This window comes from Orbicella franksi, chromosome 2, assembly GCF_964199315.1.
Source record: "Orbicella franksi chromosome 2, jaOrbFran1.1, whole genome shotgun sequence".
NCBI lineage: Eukaryota > Metazoa > Cnidaria > Anthozoa > Scleractinia > Merulinidae > Orbicella > Orbicella franksi.
In genome coordinates, this window is record NC_138146.1 from 5,820,422 (window position 1) to 5,837,572 (window position 17,151).

The following is a 17,151-nucleotide window of genomic DNA, read 5'->3' on the forward strand; positions in this document are numbered from 1 at the left end:
AAGTATCTTTTAGGGTGCACTGGAAAAAAATAATAATAAAAGAAAACGTCGTCATTTCTGTTTTAAGTGGTATCTAGAGCTAAGACAAAGCTCGAGCCACGATTAGTCTCCCTTAGAAGTTATATTCAAATTTTCTGACGAGCATTCCCCCCCCCCCCCCACCCCTCCCCCTCCTGCCTCCGGGAACTAATGGCTCTTGATATTCAAGACTTGTTTAGCAACAAAAAACAAGACTCGTCATTCCCTAGAAACAAGACAAGAGATGTACGCCGCTGTGACTTGTTGCCTTTCAAGCCTGAGTTAAATAAATATCTTACCTCCACAGTTTTCACAATCGACAGAAGTGGTTTCAGCAGCGGTCCGATAATAACAAATTTTTTAACAGAAGAATCTGATCCAGCATCAAACTTCAACGTGGCAAGCAAACTGAGGGGCCGTCCGCTCAACACCAGCGGCCTGTTTGCAGTCCGAAACTTCAGGAAAACCTCAATGGTGTCATTGGGTCCAGAACCAGGCAGATTCAATACAGAACCAAACGCCACATTCAGAGCTTCATTCCCATTCACTGGTGTTATAGTCGGGAGCTGGGATAATGTTAAGCCGTCTCCGTGCTTCACATAGCTTTCATTCAGAACAGGAGAAAGGGCATACACCACACCGGCATTGCGTTTGACGCGCGACCTACATGTACAAAAGATCAAATAAAGAACATTAGGGCATTAGTTGCTGGAGCAGTTTTCAAATGCGTGTCGTAAAACCAAAGTAAATAATCACTCGGCCAATCACAATTACACAGGCAATCCAGAGAACCAATCAAAACTCAAAACAAAAGCCGACGAAAAGCGCGGGAAAACGTGTGCGAGCGAGCTACACTCTACGATTGGTTTTGGTTTTACTTCTGACAAGATGACAGTGTGGCGCAAGTTTTTGAAGGCCAATCTCGTAGCGTGATACATCTACCGAATGCAAACAAATGAACGCGAATTTTACTTTTAACACTCAAGAGAAAACTCTATATTGAATTACATAGTCTTTAACACGTAGAGACTAAAGGAGCAAAAGAATAAAAATATTTAAATGGCCTAAAACAGCAAAGTGCGCGCGTGTAGTCAAATTCAAAAGAAAAGACCAACTTTGCATGTCTCACCTCGGTCTAACCACTTCACTGCCACTCCTCATTCTTGTTACATCTCTCCTTTTACGAGAGAGATCAATGACATTGGCAGGAACCGCCGGCAGATCAACAACCACACTTAAATTGGTTTCACACTCCGGCAGTTGTAGATGAAGAGTAAAATTAACAGGATCCCCTGCCTGTAACTTCTCCGCGTTCTGACTAGCTAATATTGTGGAATTGATAGACTTCGTGGTGAGATTGGCAAGCTTTTTCTCCTTGTAACTGGCAAAATTGTCAGGTCTATTGCCGACATCCGAGCTATAGTACTCGACAGTCACCATTTGAGATATCAACTGCTTGGGACTGAGGCGACCTAGAAGAACTGATACATAACTGCATTGGATGTTTTGCGATGGTGCGAGCGATGAAATAGAAAGTATCGACTCTTGTGTAGTGACATTAAATGTCGGTGTTCCTCGGCTGCATGTTACGCTCAGCCTACTGGTATCAAGTGCTTCAAAGGTTACCACAATGGACAAGGAATGGGCTGTTGTTGTTGGATCAATGTTTTCCAGCGTGAGGTCATATTCCACTCTGTCGCCACCATCAAAAGATCCAGTAGGGGGGGTAAAGCTGACTGTCACAAAGGGATCAGGACGGAATGTCAAGAATGTACCCTACAGGGGAAAATAAGCCAGTTAACAAAATCATTGCACAATACCACAGTCCCCTCAAAATATATAGGGCTACAGGTAAACTGTATATAGCTTACTGGTCACATTGAATGCCAAAAATGCTAAATGATTCCCTGATATCACAAATTCACAAAACGTGCGGAGGCCTAAAGCTACACGTTCCATCCAATGGCTCAAAGCTAGCGGATTTTTCTGCTAGGCCAGTGGATATGATCTATTCCATGCCCAAAGGACAGTTTGGGACTTTTTTTAGCAAGCAAAAAGTACTGTCTTAAGCCATGCAGAAAGGTCTATGCTCCAAATTGCCAAAAGTTTCTTTTGACCGCGCCCAGTACCACACTTCTCTGGAGCATCTTTAAGATCACTCTATTCCTATTGTCTTCTTCCCAAAGTTATACCCAAGAGTAAACATTGTATTGCCTTAAAAATTAAATTTCACTGTGAAGCTGACAAGCGGCTAGAATATTGTCTTGAGGTGCCCCGATAACATAAACTCTCGGGAAAGATAAAAACGGACAAAACCGAGACCCTGCGACTCATCACAAAGGACTCTGAGATTTCAAGACCAGATTGAACGTGTTCAAAGACCCGCAATTTTGTAGCCTTTTGCAGCATTTGCAACATCTTTGGCGTAAAGGTTTGACGATCTGCAAGGAGAATTCATAGTCACAGCTCGATCCTGAAGGCCTCAAAACCCTACAAGGACTCACACAAGTCTCTTGATGTTGTTGTTGTTGTTATTGTTGGTTTTGTTGTAGCTGTTGTTGTCTGAAGTTCCTTCTTTTCAAACCGAGCAGAACCAAACCTCACAATGTATTTATTTCACATTGCCACACAGTTACATGCAGCTTCCACTATTTAAATACTCCACACTTGCAGCTTCTCTATAACAATCCCCTTCAATGAAGTTATGAACTCCAGATTACACAAGGATGCAGCCTGAGACAACTATTTCACACAAAAATCAAGTGCAGATAATCTAATTCTTTTAGTATAAATCTACTAGTCATTCAAATAAATTATCTAAAGCCTCTTCACAGACAATTCAAAACGCAAAGGGTAGGCTGCCACTTTGTCTCGTCAGCCACGCACTGCTTAAGGCTGCTCACTACCTCAAACAGAATAGATAGTGCAAGTAGCGTAACCAATAAGACAACAGCATTGGTGATAGAACACTAGTACATTTAAGCTAATTAAACTTATCCTTGTCTCTGTGGCACAAGAAGGTACTATGACTTCCCATGTAACATCAGACTGCTGTTGTTCAGTACTCATTTGCAAACATCGCACAATACCTGATCAGAGTTCTCCTCATACTTCCTTCCTTCTCGAGGGGCCAGACTGGGCGGTAATGTTACATAGGAGAGGTACACTGGAGATGATACAAAAATACTCGGCAAGAGGCTGCTTACAGTTGTAGCCTTGTATTGGAAAGACACACTCTGTCCAAGGGGTAGATCATTGGATATTTCATAGACAAGGACGTTGTTGTCAACATTATTGTACCTAAAAGACAAAGTAAATAATTTAATTAGTACCTCAAGAGCTACTCAGCTTGTTATCAAGTCAATCAATCAATCATCAATCATTTTTTTTTTTTAATTTCTTAGTTTGCATTTCTCAGTTGGACTGGCCTGCGCATAGCCAGTGCTAGTCTAGGCTGGCCAGTCTAATAAATATTATCAAGATAATAGTTACAAGTGTCTTTAATATCAATCAATAGAAAAATAGAAAGCTTGCAAAAAGTAAATAAAATAAAAATAAAACAGTGGGAGAAGAATGAGAAAAGAGGTGAGGGGTTATCAGATAATATTATTTTTAAATTGTTTTTTACTACTACTGATATTTTAATTTAGAAATAATTTTGTGTACCTCAATGAAGGAATCTTCGTCTTCGAGAACACTTTGCAGTATATTTTTAATACTGAGTTTGAATGATTGTTTTGGTAGTTCTCTCAGAGAGCTTGGTATCTCATTCCATAGTTTAGCACCAATTCTTAAAAAGGTATTTTTTTTTTTTATTTTTTTTTTTTTTTATGCTAAGGTTTAATTTGTTTGATGTTAGCCAAACATACAATTTATGTAGTTCAGCATTCACAGCATATTCTAATGACTTAAGGTTTAATAAGATGTATAAGGCATATACTGGTAAGATATTAGTGTCATCAGCAAAGAGATAAAAGTTGAGTTTTTTGGAAGCGGTATAAATATCACTGTTATACCTCCCAACTCAAATACGTTTTCCTATTGGACAAGAACATGTCACGTGTCATGGGTCAAAACTCACTAGGGCGAACAAAACTCACTAACTCCCTGAGAATGAACAACTTGAACTTTCGACTTGCGTGTGATCAGGTTGTGCTTCTTGAAACCACAGCAAATTTGTGAGCCAGCTGGCATCAAGCAAACGATTTCTTCACAGTGTTTTTTCTTCTTTTTTTTTTTTTTTTCTTTCTTTTTTTGAGTTAGGAGGTATAACAAAACACTTAATGACTGGTCCTGCAGAAAACAGTGAGTTTTGTATCCCCTCGACTTCAATGTTCCCCTCGGCTTTGCCTCAGGGAACATTGAGGGTCTCGGGAAATTACAAAACTCTCTTTTTCCCTTGGGGCCAGTCATTAACTGCATACTGATACACAATAAAAACATTAGCTTTTGCAGTCTTCCTCTCTAACCCAAAATTGTATGTAACAGCAACAAAAAATTCCACTAAATGGGCTTCTCAAGTTATAACACTCCACTTTTTAGCATTTGCACCCTCCCAATCAGATAGAAGTCTTGTCTTCACATGCTTGTACATCAAAGTTTAAGAACCAACTCTACAGGGTTTAAATCTTTAAAGAACTGCATGATATGGTAGAGACCTACTGTGCAGTACATGGACATGTACATTAAGTAGCTTAAACGAAACTTTTTCATTCAGACTTAACATCAAAATTTCATTAAGAGCCGGGCAGTGGGCAAATTAACCAATTGTGAGGATGGTTTTGCCTGCCTGGTTTGACCATCTAGAGGAAAGGTTTTCTTTTAAGGAGTTCATTTCAGAAAGTTTTGCCCTCCTGCAAGAAACTGCTTCCTGCTGAAGACGTTTATGAAACCCCAGCATTCATGGGCCATGAAAAAATTTTCATGGCATTTTCGAGAGTAAATCATGGAATTAATTTTTCATAAAAGAGTGTCTTCTATGTACAAAAGTATTACCTTAGGTTTCCACTAGGGGCCTGGTCTCCAGCTTTCACTGACAGATCACCTCTGCTTGGAGTACCAGATTTTCGGACATTCTTGAAGTACTCTTTAGGTGCAGCAATTTCTAGAAGCACCCCAAAAGCAGGTGAAGTTGACCGTTTGGAATGATGCAGTTGTACAGTAAAGGTGAGGTCATGATCCAGCTGTACTTCAGAGGTCTGATCCACACTCACAGTGACAGAAAGGTCAGGTTCAATTATCTTTAATGAAATTGAGACAAAGAGAACTTACATGTCAGTTAGAAATCACAAGAGTATGTTATTATTTGTTGTGTTTTATTTTTATTTTTCTTTAAATTTATTTTAATTATTTATATTTCTATTAAACTTTGCCTATTTTCTTTGTTTTCTTTTTTTCACTTTATCGGGTAAATTTGGTTTTTTGGTTTTATTCATATTATTTTTTCGAAAGTGTGTACAGCTCATATGTTTCAGTTAATCCATGAGTGTGAGATTTTAACATTTATGGTTTGTTTGTACAAGCGGTCCAAAATAACAGGCCAGCACTTACATTGTATCTTCGGTTTCTGTGGCATGAAGAGACTTGGAGTATTTCTACTCCCCCCTGGATGGGTTGCTAGTCCATCACAGGGTTACCCCCAGCATTTGATTTGCCGGTCCCTATTTATACTCCTGGGTGGAGAGAAGCTCTGTGAGTGTTAAGTGTCTTGCTCAAGAACACAACACAATGTCCCCAGCCAGGGCTCGAACCCAGACCACTCAATCCCAAGTGAAGTAAGCATGAGATCAAAGTTCTTTAGCCCACTGTTGCAAGACCCGTACTGTACCTAAGCCATAAAAGTGGCAAGTACAGTGTATATCGGTACTGTATAGCAGTCAAATAACTTGCACGCTGCAGTCTAGAGCAAGAGGTCTGGGTAAAACAGGGTACGCATAATAATTTCAGAGCGGAAAAACGTACTGCACAGTTTGCTGCATAGCCCTTTTTTGCGGGCTCAGGCAATGCAGGCTGCAGTAGTGGAGAAAATGGCAGACTGTAATAAGGAATGCAAACATGTCACTCAGTTAATTTATTTACACTTTTATGGATGCAGTATGTAAAGAGGGTTAGTGAATACTGTGTCTATGATCTACACACCAAAATTTCTAATGCAAAGAAATAATTAAGGGTTTGGAAACCTTCTAATTGAACAAATGTTATTTTTGTCCGAAAAACTTGATTCACCCCGAAAAAACAACACACCAGCTTTCCATTAGCGACAAGAATATGTTGCTACTTTCCGTGAAAATTAGGAAAGCGTACATGTATTAAGTTAGTAACATGATCAACGAAATACCTGCAAATTATTTAAACTTAGAACCTGGAGAGTGCCCAAAACATGCGCATACCTTTTACGTTTTTCTGCTCTCAATGTACAATTAATAAAGTACATGTAACAACATACAGTGCAAATTAAAGACTAATGATTAGGTGATTAGGCTACTGACAATACAAGCACTTGCTCACACCTTCAACAGCAATGAAGAAGACGGTTGACCAAATCCATTGACACTTGTACTCGAAACAACAGCATGTGTTCTTCCATTTGTATTCTGCAGAACATCTACAGCTCTCATGGTTGCTTGATATTCAATTACATTGTCACCAGATGACTGGGAAAAGTTTCCAACATTGACGACAGTGCCAAGATTCCCACCTACATTTGCTCCAGTGGCAGTAAGATCTAAATAAATATTAAATAATAAAGAAAAGTTAAGTTTACTCTTAAAAAAAAATAATTCTATCCAAATAAATCCTATTTAAGTTATTTCATTAGTAATCCATTCCAAAAATAATTGTACAGCATCATGTGCATGAAGTATATACATTTACATGTGTGTAATTAATATATGTCACTGGGTTTGACTACAGGTGTACATGTAGCTACTTTACATTGCAAGGCTGTAAGTATGTAAAGTAATAAATTATCTCTTTTATGACCCTGACACTACCAGGGTTTTCATAAATTAAGGGTCGTGCATTGGGCAAAATAACCGGCTATGGGGATGATTTTGCCCACCTGGTTTGGAATTTTTTTCTTATAAAGAAGATTCGTTCAAAACATTTTGCCCGCCTGGGAGAACCAGTTTCCCTCCCGCTGGAAATGATAATGGACCCCTGAACTACATTGTACATGTATTTCTTGATGACTTGAATTTGACAAGCCATAAAAATAAGAATCTGATTAAGTAGGTACAAAAGGACTGCCTTGCTGAGACTAATGAAACATCTTGATATACTGCTGTTGAGAGTTTTTAAAATTACATGTACCAGCTGGTATATAGCCTGCGAACGCAGACGTATTTCCAGCTGTCACTTGGTTTCGCCAAAAAATAACGTCTGCAAACTCGAGCCAGAAAACGATTTCTGTGACGTAGTAATTCTAGACGAATCACAGCTTAGCTCAAATAACCACAGAACTACTGCGCGAGGTATTCTCTGCGAGGAGCGCTCGAGTTTCATTCTATCATGGATTCTGATTGGCCAAGGAGAAACAAAAGTCATTACATCACAGAAATCGTTTCCTGGCTCGGGTTCGCAGACGTTATTTTTCGGCAGAACCAAGTGACAGCCGGAAATACGTCTGCGTTCGCAGGCTAGCTGGTATACTACTTAAAATTAAGGTTTGATTGGTCGCATTAACATAAAATTGTCATCTATTAGAAAATACACTGTGAGAAACAATTGTGCAAGCAACTAAGCTGTACTTTTGCAATTCAATAGAAATACAGAACTACAATGTGTCATGAGTACTCTGTTAACACGATAAACTTGAAAATTTGGGAGTACTCACACAAACTGAGGAAACTCGCCCAGGTAAGGCTCAAGTTCCCTCAATAGAGATATGGAAAATGGTTCCTAATCCTCTCAATAATTAATTGCACTTACTTGTTCCTCTAATCTGCCCGTGAAGTGATTTTATATTTCTTCCAACTTGAATCACATGCCCAGCTATTCCTTCAAAACCTGTTCCATTAATATTCAATGTGAAGTTGGCATTTGTGGACACTGGAATGAGCACAGCAGCATGCAAAACTACATCCTCTCCAATGGTGACAACCATCAAGTCTTGTGTTGGATGGGGCACATTGCTACTAACAACTGAGAGAGCAGATGGAATCACCTGCTTAATCTCAATTATCCGTGTATCAACACATTCTAATGGCAACCATCCTTTGCGAGTGTATTCCAGGGTTAAGTAGTTGTCATGGTAGCTACCTGCAGTCACAGAGGGTTTGATTTGATTGGACAGGTGTCCGTACACCCAAGAAGATGAATTGAACCTAAAGATAAACAATTAAGAATCATTTTAGGCTAATCAACATAACCACGGCATGGATAACGACTTATAATCTGTAGGCCTCTACTGTCCTGCATCCTCAATGTTACATGGTCATTGGGAAGAAACAAGTAAAGGAACCCACACCCTTAATTATGTGCATCTAGTTAACTGATGTCTGGTTACCGCCTGGGTTGACCATTTCTTTAGGAGTCATCATTATTAGGCAATCTCTACATGTATATGTGGAGCTGTCTGTTTGCACATTAACAACTGGGGCACTCATCTGTTATAATTCTCGAGGAAAAAGGTGGCGTCAGATTCATGCCGAGGGTTTGAAGCCACTTACATGTACATAACTATGTAATCAGAAGTCCCATGTACAGTAACTGTTGTACTTACAATATATCACAAACATGTACAGTACATAATGTAGAAGGCGTGGTGGCCTCGTGGTTATTGCATTCATCTCTGGATTGAGCGGTCTAGGTTCATGTCCTGGCCAGGGACATTGCATTGTGTTCTTAGGCAAGACACTTTACTCTCACATCGCCTCTCCCCACCCAGGTGTATAAATGGGTAACCGCAAACTTAATGCTGGGGGTAACCCTGTGATGAACTAGCATCCCATCCAGGGAGGAGAAGAAATACTCCTTTAGAGTCGCTTCAATTGCTACAGAAACCAGGATAAGCTCTGGCCTGATGGGCCACTTCCCCTGCGAAATAAATTCCCAGTAGTCTGGGAATTCCTAGGAATTCCTAGGAATTCCTAGGAATTCCAAGTTATTCCAAGACATGCAAATTATGCTTTATCCAAGACCTTGGAATTTCTGGGAATATTTGGGAATAGTGGAAGTATGACTGGGAATTATTGGGAATTCCTAGGAATTCCAAGTTATTCCAAGCCATGCAAATTATGCTTAATCCAAGACCTTGGAATTTCTGGGAATATTTGGGAATAGTGAAAAGTATGACTGGAAATTATTGGGAATTCCTAGGAACTCCTATTATTTCCCAGACTGTTTTAAAAAATGTGTTTGAAATATCTAGGAATTTTTGGGAATAGCTAAAAAAAACTTTAAATATTGTTGGAAATTTCTATAAATTTCCCAAAATGTCAAAATTAAAGATGAACTCAGTGCATGAATCAGTTTCTGTGAATTAGTAAAAATCAACACGATCATTTCTCTGGCGTTCCATATCTTTTTATTGTTGTCAAGCTCCAAGATAATTATTTCCAAACAAATGTACATTAATTCCAGTTTGTCTGACAACTCAACATAAAACTATAGCACTGATAACATTGCTTTTTAGATCCAACGTGATTTGTTAGTGTATATGTGCCCGTATGGACCCTTAAATCAAACACCCAGAGTTTAACTGATAGAAAAATGGATGCTCTTAGATTTGATAAATAAATTAAGCAAAAATTCTGTCAGCATAAATGAATATACATTATTTACAATTTCAATAAAACCAAAAGTATATATATGCATGTATATATTTAATATAATTGTAGATTCACAAACATACCCATCACAGCCCACTGTTGAACAACTTGATCCTTTATGACTTTAGGAAAAAGAAGAAGACATCTCTCACAGATGTCATAAATGAAAAGCTCACAGTTTCCACGCACTTGCTGTACATTTGTAAAATTGTACTGTGACATTCTCTGGACAAATTACCGGTAGTTTCATTAAAACAAGGATATTTTTAGCAGTCTCTTATTGTCATACAATGTCTTGAAATTAAGGCCAGAATAGCCATACAGGCATATTCTTTGGCAGAAAAATTAATGTTTTTTTCTTGGAAACCATTAGTTTCACTTTCATCAGGGGAGTCCAGTGAATGGCCATCAGTGTCAGAGTTCTCAATTTCTTCAGGGGAGTCGGAACTGAAACTTCAACATCATTACCTGAATCACTGTCTGTGGAAAAATCTGAGTTGTTGTGTATTACATCAATTGGTATTTCTGTAGTCTTTTCAGGTATAGGCAACTCGGTTTCATCAAATGCTTCTGTGAAGCTTCAATTCTTGCATAGAGGTTCACTCCATAATCCATCAAAGTCGTCCACAACATTTTTGCCAACAGCCATCTCACTGACAGGTGAGCTGAAAACTCTGAGGTCTTCTGTTCATGGTGCTGGAAATGATCTCCAGAAAAAAGGGATGCAAGAGAGGGAGATGACGTCAACTGGCCTGTGAAGACTGCTTTAAGCAATTTATGTGGTCGAATCTTGTAGATTTTGGTATGGGTATAGTGGGATCATCAATATGTTTCTTGTATTTCCTTGTCCTCGCAGTCACTTTAATTCATGACACAACAAAATTAAAAGAATCAAAAAGATTATGAGTCAGTGGGAAACAAATAAATAACTGACATAAATAAATGACAATGAAAATAAAAAAACCTACATCTTGATGTATTGAAAAGACTAGATCTCATATCATGTTAATCCTTATAAATAATTCAAAGGAAAAATGACAAGCATTGCAAATTTATACTTGCTGCATTGTGCTGACTGGGTGTTGAAACACGTGGGCTCTCAAAATAGATTTGGTGGACTAATACAACAAGCTTAAGCTTATTTCGCAGAATTTATCTCGGTTTGTCAGGTCGATCTGAAACCTTTCAGGTGAATTTCGGCCTTTGGGGTTTTTAAAGAGCACACAATGCATTGCTTAGTTTGATTTATTTACAATTATAGCTTATCATAACAGAAAATCCCTATAAAATTGGATTCCTTACCTTTGCAGTGAACTTGATTTAAGTGCCTCATGATCCTTTGTTATCTTGACAACCATCGAGGACAGATCAACCAGTTAAAGTACGTTCCATTTTCCTCCTTGATTTCTTCGTAAAAAGTTTGTGTAGTTATTTCCTTTTGAAGCAAGGCCCATCTTTCAGAAGACCACCAAAGAAGCGTGGAAAGGGAAACAGCCTTGCAATCGAAAGCGACTGGTCCGGCAACCTCGTTGCCAGTCTCTCTCTCCTTCTTCTCTAGTTTCCATTCTCTCCTCAACTGATCAACTGAACCAATCACAGCACGCGAATTTTCACGTGACTATCCTGGTGATTGAACGTGACAAAGATCGCGTTATTCATTCTCTTTTGGCGCCCGTCTTTGAATTCAGCGTTAACGGTTGATCGCTCGTGCGTTTTAGTAGATTTCACTTCCAAAATTATATCAAAATGGTTTTTGCTGCGGTCCTGTGATCAGAAGAAAACAGCGTGAGTGTCATTAACGAGAAACAAGTTATTCTTGGCGAAGATTTGGAGCTAAAAGAAAGTCTTCCTGTGGATGTTTCAACGGGGAAAAATTCAAAGGGCAGATTAGCCGTATACAGAATTATTTGGTGAGTAATCGAATTCAAGTAACCTTATATTATACAACGTAAATTCTTGTATTTAGACAAAAGCTTTTGAATGAACTTTATCATCACGAATCATACACGAGTGGGTCACTCAGTCATGGCATGAAATGAATTCTGACTAAAGCAAAGTTGAAACAATTTAGGTTGCCCACAGTGCGTGCCTGAACAATTTGATTTGCGAGGAACAAGTCGTTTCTCTCGCCTCACTTGTTCAAACGAAATAAATATAGCAGTTCTCTCTGATCCCAGTCATAGTTCTTGACAAAAACTCCAACGAGGCAGCCACAGTGTGCATGAGTTTGATGTCTCCTGTGTGTTTCAGCCTGACTGTATGGCAATCCGTGTTGATCTTCAATTTTTGTCCATGTGTATATTCTTTTGTGTTTACTCTATTATTTACAGTGGAAATGTTCCTTTAATGTTTTAAGTGTCTTTTTTAATATTTCTAATGTCTAAATTTGGCTAAAAACCGTGATGTATATACAGTGCATCCTCCAATTCGAGAGTTGTTTGATACACTTATAGACGAAGGAAAACCCTGATTTAATCTACTGAAGGCACACGATTTATGTAACATATTTATCAATAGTATGCAAGCACCTTCACAATTATCAAGTCTTCTCTTTTAACATTTCAACCAGCTTACAGTCAGATCTTAATTAGCTGTATGTATTAAACTGTGAGCACATAAATATTTGGATCTCAGTCTTACAGTACCTCAGATAAATCGCAATGTAATGTATTTTTTAAATTTTGTTTTAGGTGTCATACAACAAAGATGAACATGGAGAGGCTAGCTGTTGACACCCTAATTAGAGGGTAACAAAAGAAGCTGTGGAATCAACAGAAATAACTGAACAGCAGCTAAGTTTGCCCAAACTCAGCCTTTTTTTAATTTTAAGGATTGTTTCAGTTTTGTTCTTATCATTGATTCCTTACATTCATGAAAATCCAGATTTGTTCCACATAATAACAATAATTTAAGCTAAAATCTTGTGTATGGAAAATTGTTGGATTTGTAAACCAAAAAAATAAGTAGATTATCCGAAAAAGTTCTCTTTTTATCAAACATGTAAAAGTTTGACCTTCATATCTGTTTTCAGTTTTACTTTTTACTCTTGATGTAATGAAAAAGAAACAGGATAATTATTCTTATGTTTAAGTTCATGAAAGCCAATGTAATAAACCATTGATTTAAAACCTGTTTGATGTGATATCAGTGACTTTATTTGCTATTTTAATGCTGGACATTAATCATCAAAATTTTGCCTGGCCTACAAATGATACAAAATTCCCAGTTTTTCTCAGATTTTCCAAAAAATTCCAACCTATTCTCAAAAAATCCAACAAATTCCAAGTTATTCTCAGAAATTCCTAGGAATTTTTGAGAATTTTAAGGAATTTCCAAGGTGAGTATATTTCAGTTGGAATTCCAAGTCAGCTCCATGTAAACTTGGAATTCCTAGGAATTCCTAGGAATTCCGAGTCCGAATTACCGTGAAAATTCACACCTTCGATTCCTAGGAATTCCTAGGAATTCTTAGGAATTCCTAGGAATTTTTTCCTAGGAATTCTTAGGAAATTCCTAGGAATTCCTAGGAATTCTTAAAGTTATCTCACAAGGGTAATGGCTTGTTAATGCAGACTTTACCTTACAGTACATAATAGTACATAGCAAAACAATTACATAAAGCCCAAAACATTTTTCCCTCACAGCAGGTAGCACTGTAGGCCAATTACTGCACCTTAACAATGTACCATTCATTCCCGTCCCCAGAGCTGCTTGTCCCTACTAGCCAGCAGGATCTTAGCACAAAGAAAATGTGGCTCTGGTGACACATGATTGGCTAGATTCTTCAACTAAGAAATTTCTCTGATTCAACAGTGGCTTGACCCTCCCAAAAATATCTTCTGGACCATCTCTACATACATGTGTATCTTAAAAAAAGAACTTTGGATTATAGCACCTACAAATCATTATGCCCTGGTTGTTCAAATGATGGATAACACAATCCACCGATGGATAAATCACTATTCAATGGATGGGCAGTTTAGTTTGTAATACTAACACTAATATCCTATAGTGTAGATAGTGATTTAACTGGTCGCATCATAGCGTTATCCAGCCTTGGGACAATTGAGCCAGGAAGTTTAAAACTGGCTTAATGAAAACATTTTCAGTTGAGTCCTCAATAATGAACTAAAAAACACATGATTGCCACTCGACCAACCAGAGTTTTAATTCTGATTTAATCGATGCCCTCTGTTAGAATTGATTTGAGTTTATTCAAAACAGTTGCCTTTTTAAACCTATTAAAATAGTTTACTCAAGAAAGCATTTCTCCTTTTCCCAAACCTCCACTCGTTTCTACAGTAATTGTAATGCCTAGGAAAAACAGGTGATGTGTAGTTCCAGACCTCCCCCGCAGAAGGGATTTTTTAAGACCCCTCCCCCCACCCCAAACCCTCTAGAAATTCCTAGTAGGCTTTATACATTTCCTTAAATTGTACAGAATCCCCTCCCCCCCCTCCCTTCCCCCACCTCCAAGAAATTCCAATCCCTTCTGTAGCAGAGTATGGATAAAGTAATTATTATTATTATTATTATTATTATTATTATTATTATTATTATTGATAACTCACCTTGATAACTCTATTGTTACTCCAGAGCTAGAATTTGTCAGCATATTAGTTCCTTTCAAATCTGTACATATGACCTCATATGACTCCAGACTTTGATTCCCAGTCACATTGGAAACTGAGATATTGTTACACAACATTGCTGAAAAACTCTGAACTTCTATGTCCACAGATGGAACTGAAATATTGATTGTGACATTCAGTGCTGGGGCCGTAGAAATATTAGGATTTTTAACTTCAAACTGAAGCTCCATCATGTCTTTCCCCTCATAACAACACTCAGGATATTTGGTATTTAGATGATGCTCAAGTAATGGTTGACCAAGCTTCAAAGTGATCAAGGCTTCTTCGGCATTATTATGTATGCCACTAGGCGAATCATACATGAGAATACAACTAACATTCCCTTCAGCATCTGGACTAAACACTCCTTGTGAAGACTCCACAGCACCAGTAACTTTCACGGTTATGGTCCCGTTAGAAGATTTATTTGCCATGTTTACAGTGTCGCCAAATGCAAATTCTGCAACATTTTTGGAAAGCGGAAACAGGAGTAATGTAGAAGGACTGACACTCAGGAGGGGTCCAAGTCCTTCACGGAGCAACCTTGATTCAACACCTTCTGATAAGCTCAACACAGAACCACTAAGAAATTTCATGGGTGTTGAATTTCTGAATGTAGGAAGCATAAGCTGAAGTTTAAGATTTGAAGTTGTTAGCCTGGGAAGTTGGAAGCTTGCAACAAATGTTATTTCCTCTTCTGATGTTAATGTGACACCTGGTGTCTCTGGTAATGAAGTATCATTTGCCCTGAGCTGAAGATCTTCAGGAATTGCTGTTCTATATGTTGCAATGCTAACTTGACTGAATACGTTCAAAAGAGTTACATTTGCAGTTATATTCAATAAGCTGTCAGCTTTAGCTGAATGTAACAATTTGAGCTGTACGTCGAGGGCTAACGTCCAACTAACATTTTGTGAAGAGACGTTAAATTCTAACACATTAAATCCAGGCACGTTCATCTTGGCAACCTCTGATGAGTTTACATCCAAAGATGGAGTGAAAGAACAGTTTGAAAAATCTGTAATAACTACTCCAGAATGATTAGTCTGGTTTGTTGGACTTACTATGTCAAACACAATCGGCAATGTGATTAAAAAATTTATGAACACAGAGCTGTTCTTGAGAGACTGACAGGCAGAAGAATTCTCAAACAAGCCACCTTCTGTCCCATTATAATCCAAATGAAATGTCAAATTTAGCAAGTCTCCTCCTTCGATCACAGCAAGTGATGGAGGGAATGCTTCTGAGGTTATCGATAATCCATGACCACCAAATTCTAGTGCCATTTTAGTATGACAGGCTGAGGAGTAAATGTCACAAGGAGATCGTGTATATAAATGTAGGTTACAAACAACCACACAATGGTGGGGGAAGACCTCCACATGTAAACAAATTAAGCTTTCATCCTCTCGATATTTTATGCAACATCCTGGGCAGAGTGAGTAGGCCACCTACAGTTGAAGCAAGAAAACAGTTTAGACTCAAATTAAGATTTGCAATATTTTCACACTTATTTAATCGTGATGTGAAAACGAGAATTCATGTAAGATAAACACAACATCGTTAACCCTAGGTTTACGTGATATAGGCAATGTAACTTAAACTACTGTACTCACTGAACGGCGAAGATTAACATAAAAGTGATCATCCCAAGCACCAACAGACTGCGCTTAAAAATTACCGTTAACAAAAAGTAAGCTTACAGGTTCGATGTAAAAAAGGTGACACGACCACGTTAAGAAATGAATCCCAGAGTTATGCTTCTTTCATTCACCCTAAGATAAACTCGTTTTAAATAAATTCATGATCTGACATACTCAAATTAAAATTTAGAGTTTGTGATGTACCGCTATACAAACACTGCCTTACCTTCTGTATGAGAAAACTGCTGGTAAGTTAATGTTGAACGGTGCCACATGCCACATGTACATGTAAACCAATTTTCGTAAAAACATACCTCGCATTAAAGCGATAACTTATACAAAAGCGAACTATGAAAATGCAAATTTTACGTCACTTTCTTATCCGTAAAATGTGCTACAGTTCAAACAAACGGATTGACGTTATGAGCCCAATATTAGCATGAAAGACAAAAGGGTCGTGTATCCGGAAACCATTCGCGCGAATCCGCCATTTTCCCTTGTACTGTGGCTATTGAAGTAGTTATAGTTGTCATGGTTACTACCAAATAGACCAAAACAACCGCTGCACAAAGGCGAGCGTTATTGATATTTTTGTCTTTTTCTTTGATTATAATAATTTTTCTAGTATTTTTTTTTTTTTTAAATCTTATCCTCGCATTGCATTTTGAGGGACCATATTTCATAGCTTCAATAGCAAAAATTGTTACTTTAATTTAGCTGTACTTCTGGATGCATGTTATCTAGGTATTTGCATAATTTATTTATAGCTATATCCCGCTGTTGTTTCTGACTATATTAAACCACACGATTACGAAAACAATGATATCATTGTTTGTTTATGAACCAAGCAACCATGGAAATACATAATTTTAATTGGATTCTATGATCAGAGTAAAAGAATTTTTTCGTATTACGCAAGCACAGCAACGAAATTACACGTTTGAAAATTTTGAATGAGTCATTTAGAATACATAACTCAAATGATGTCAATTTTTAGATTGAACAGGGAAACTATATTTCCTTACTCTCTACATGTGTGCAGTTGAAAGCGAGTGAAGCCGTGCCAAGAGAAATTGAGGGACCCTCATT

At 38.0% G+C, this 17,151-nt stretch overlaps 1 protein-coding gene across 2 annotated transcripts in view; it reads right to left on the reverse strand.

Annotated features, from left to right (window-relative positions):
* The window catches only part of LOC145477861 (uncharacterized), a 42,329-nt gene extending 25,800 nt beyond the window's left edge, over positions 1-16,529 (reverse strand). The window contains exons 1-8 of one of the 2 annotated variants that reach the window (XM_081455704.1): positions 16,289-16,525; positions 14,360-15,870; positions 7,948-8,342; positions 6,528-6,742; positions 5,014-5,258; positions 3,108-3,318; positions 1,148-1,794; positions 318-681 (exon numbers count right to left, since the gene is read on the reverse strand). In XM_081455704.1, coding sequence (XP_081311830.1) covers positions 318-681; positions 1,148-1,794; positions 3,108-3,318; positions 5,014-5,258; positions 6,528-6,742; positions 7,948-8,342; positions 14,360-15,705 — 3,423 coding nt within the window. In that variant the 5' untranslated portion in view covers positions 15,706-15,870; positions 16,289-16,525. Of the gene's footprint in view, positions 1-317; positions 682-1,147; positions 1,795-3,107; positions 3,319-5,013; positions 5,259-6,527; positions 6,743-7,947; positions 8,343-14,359; positions 15,871-16,288 lie in introns of both variants that reach the window. The other variant, XM_081455705.1, reaches the window with a different exon arrangement.
* Positions 16,530-17,151: the final 622 nt, after the last annotated feature.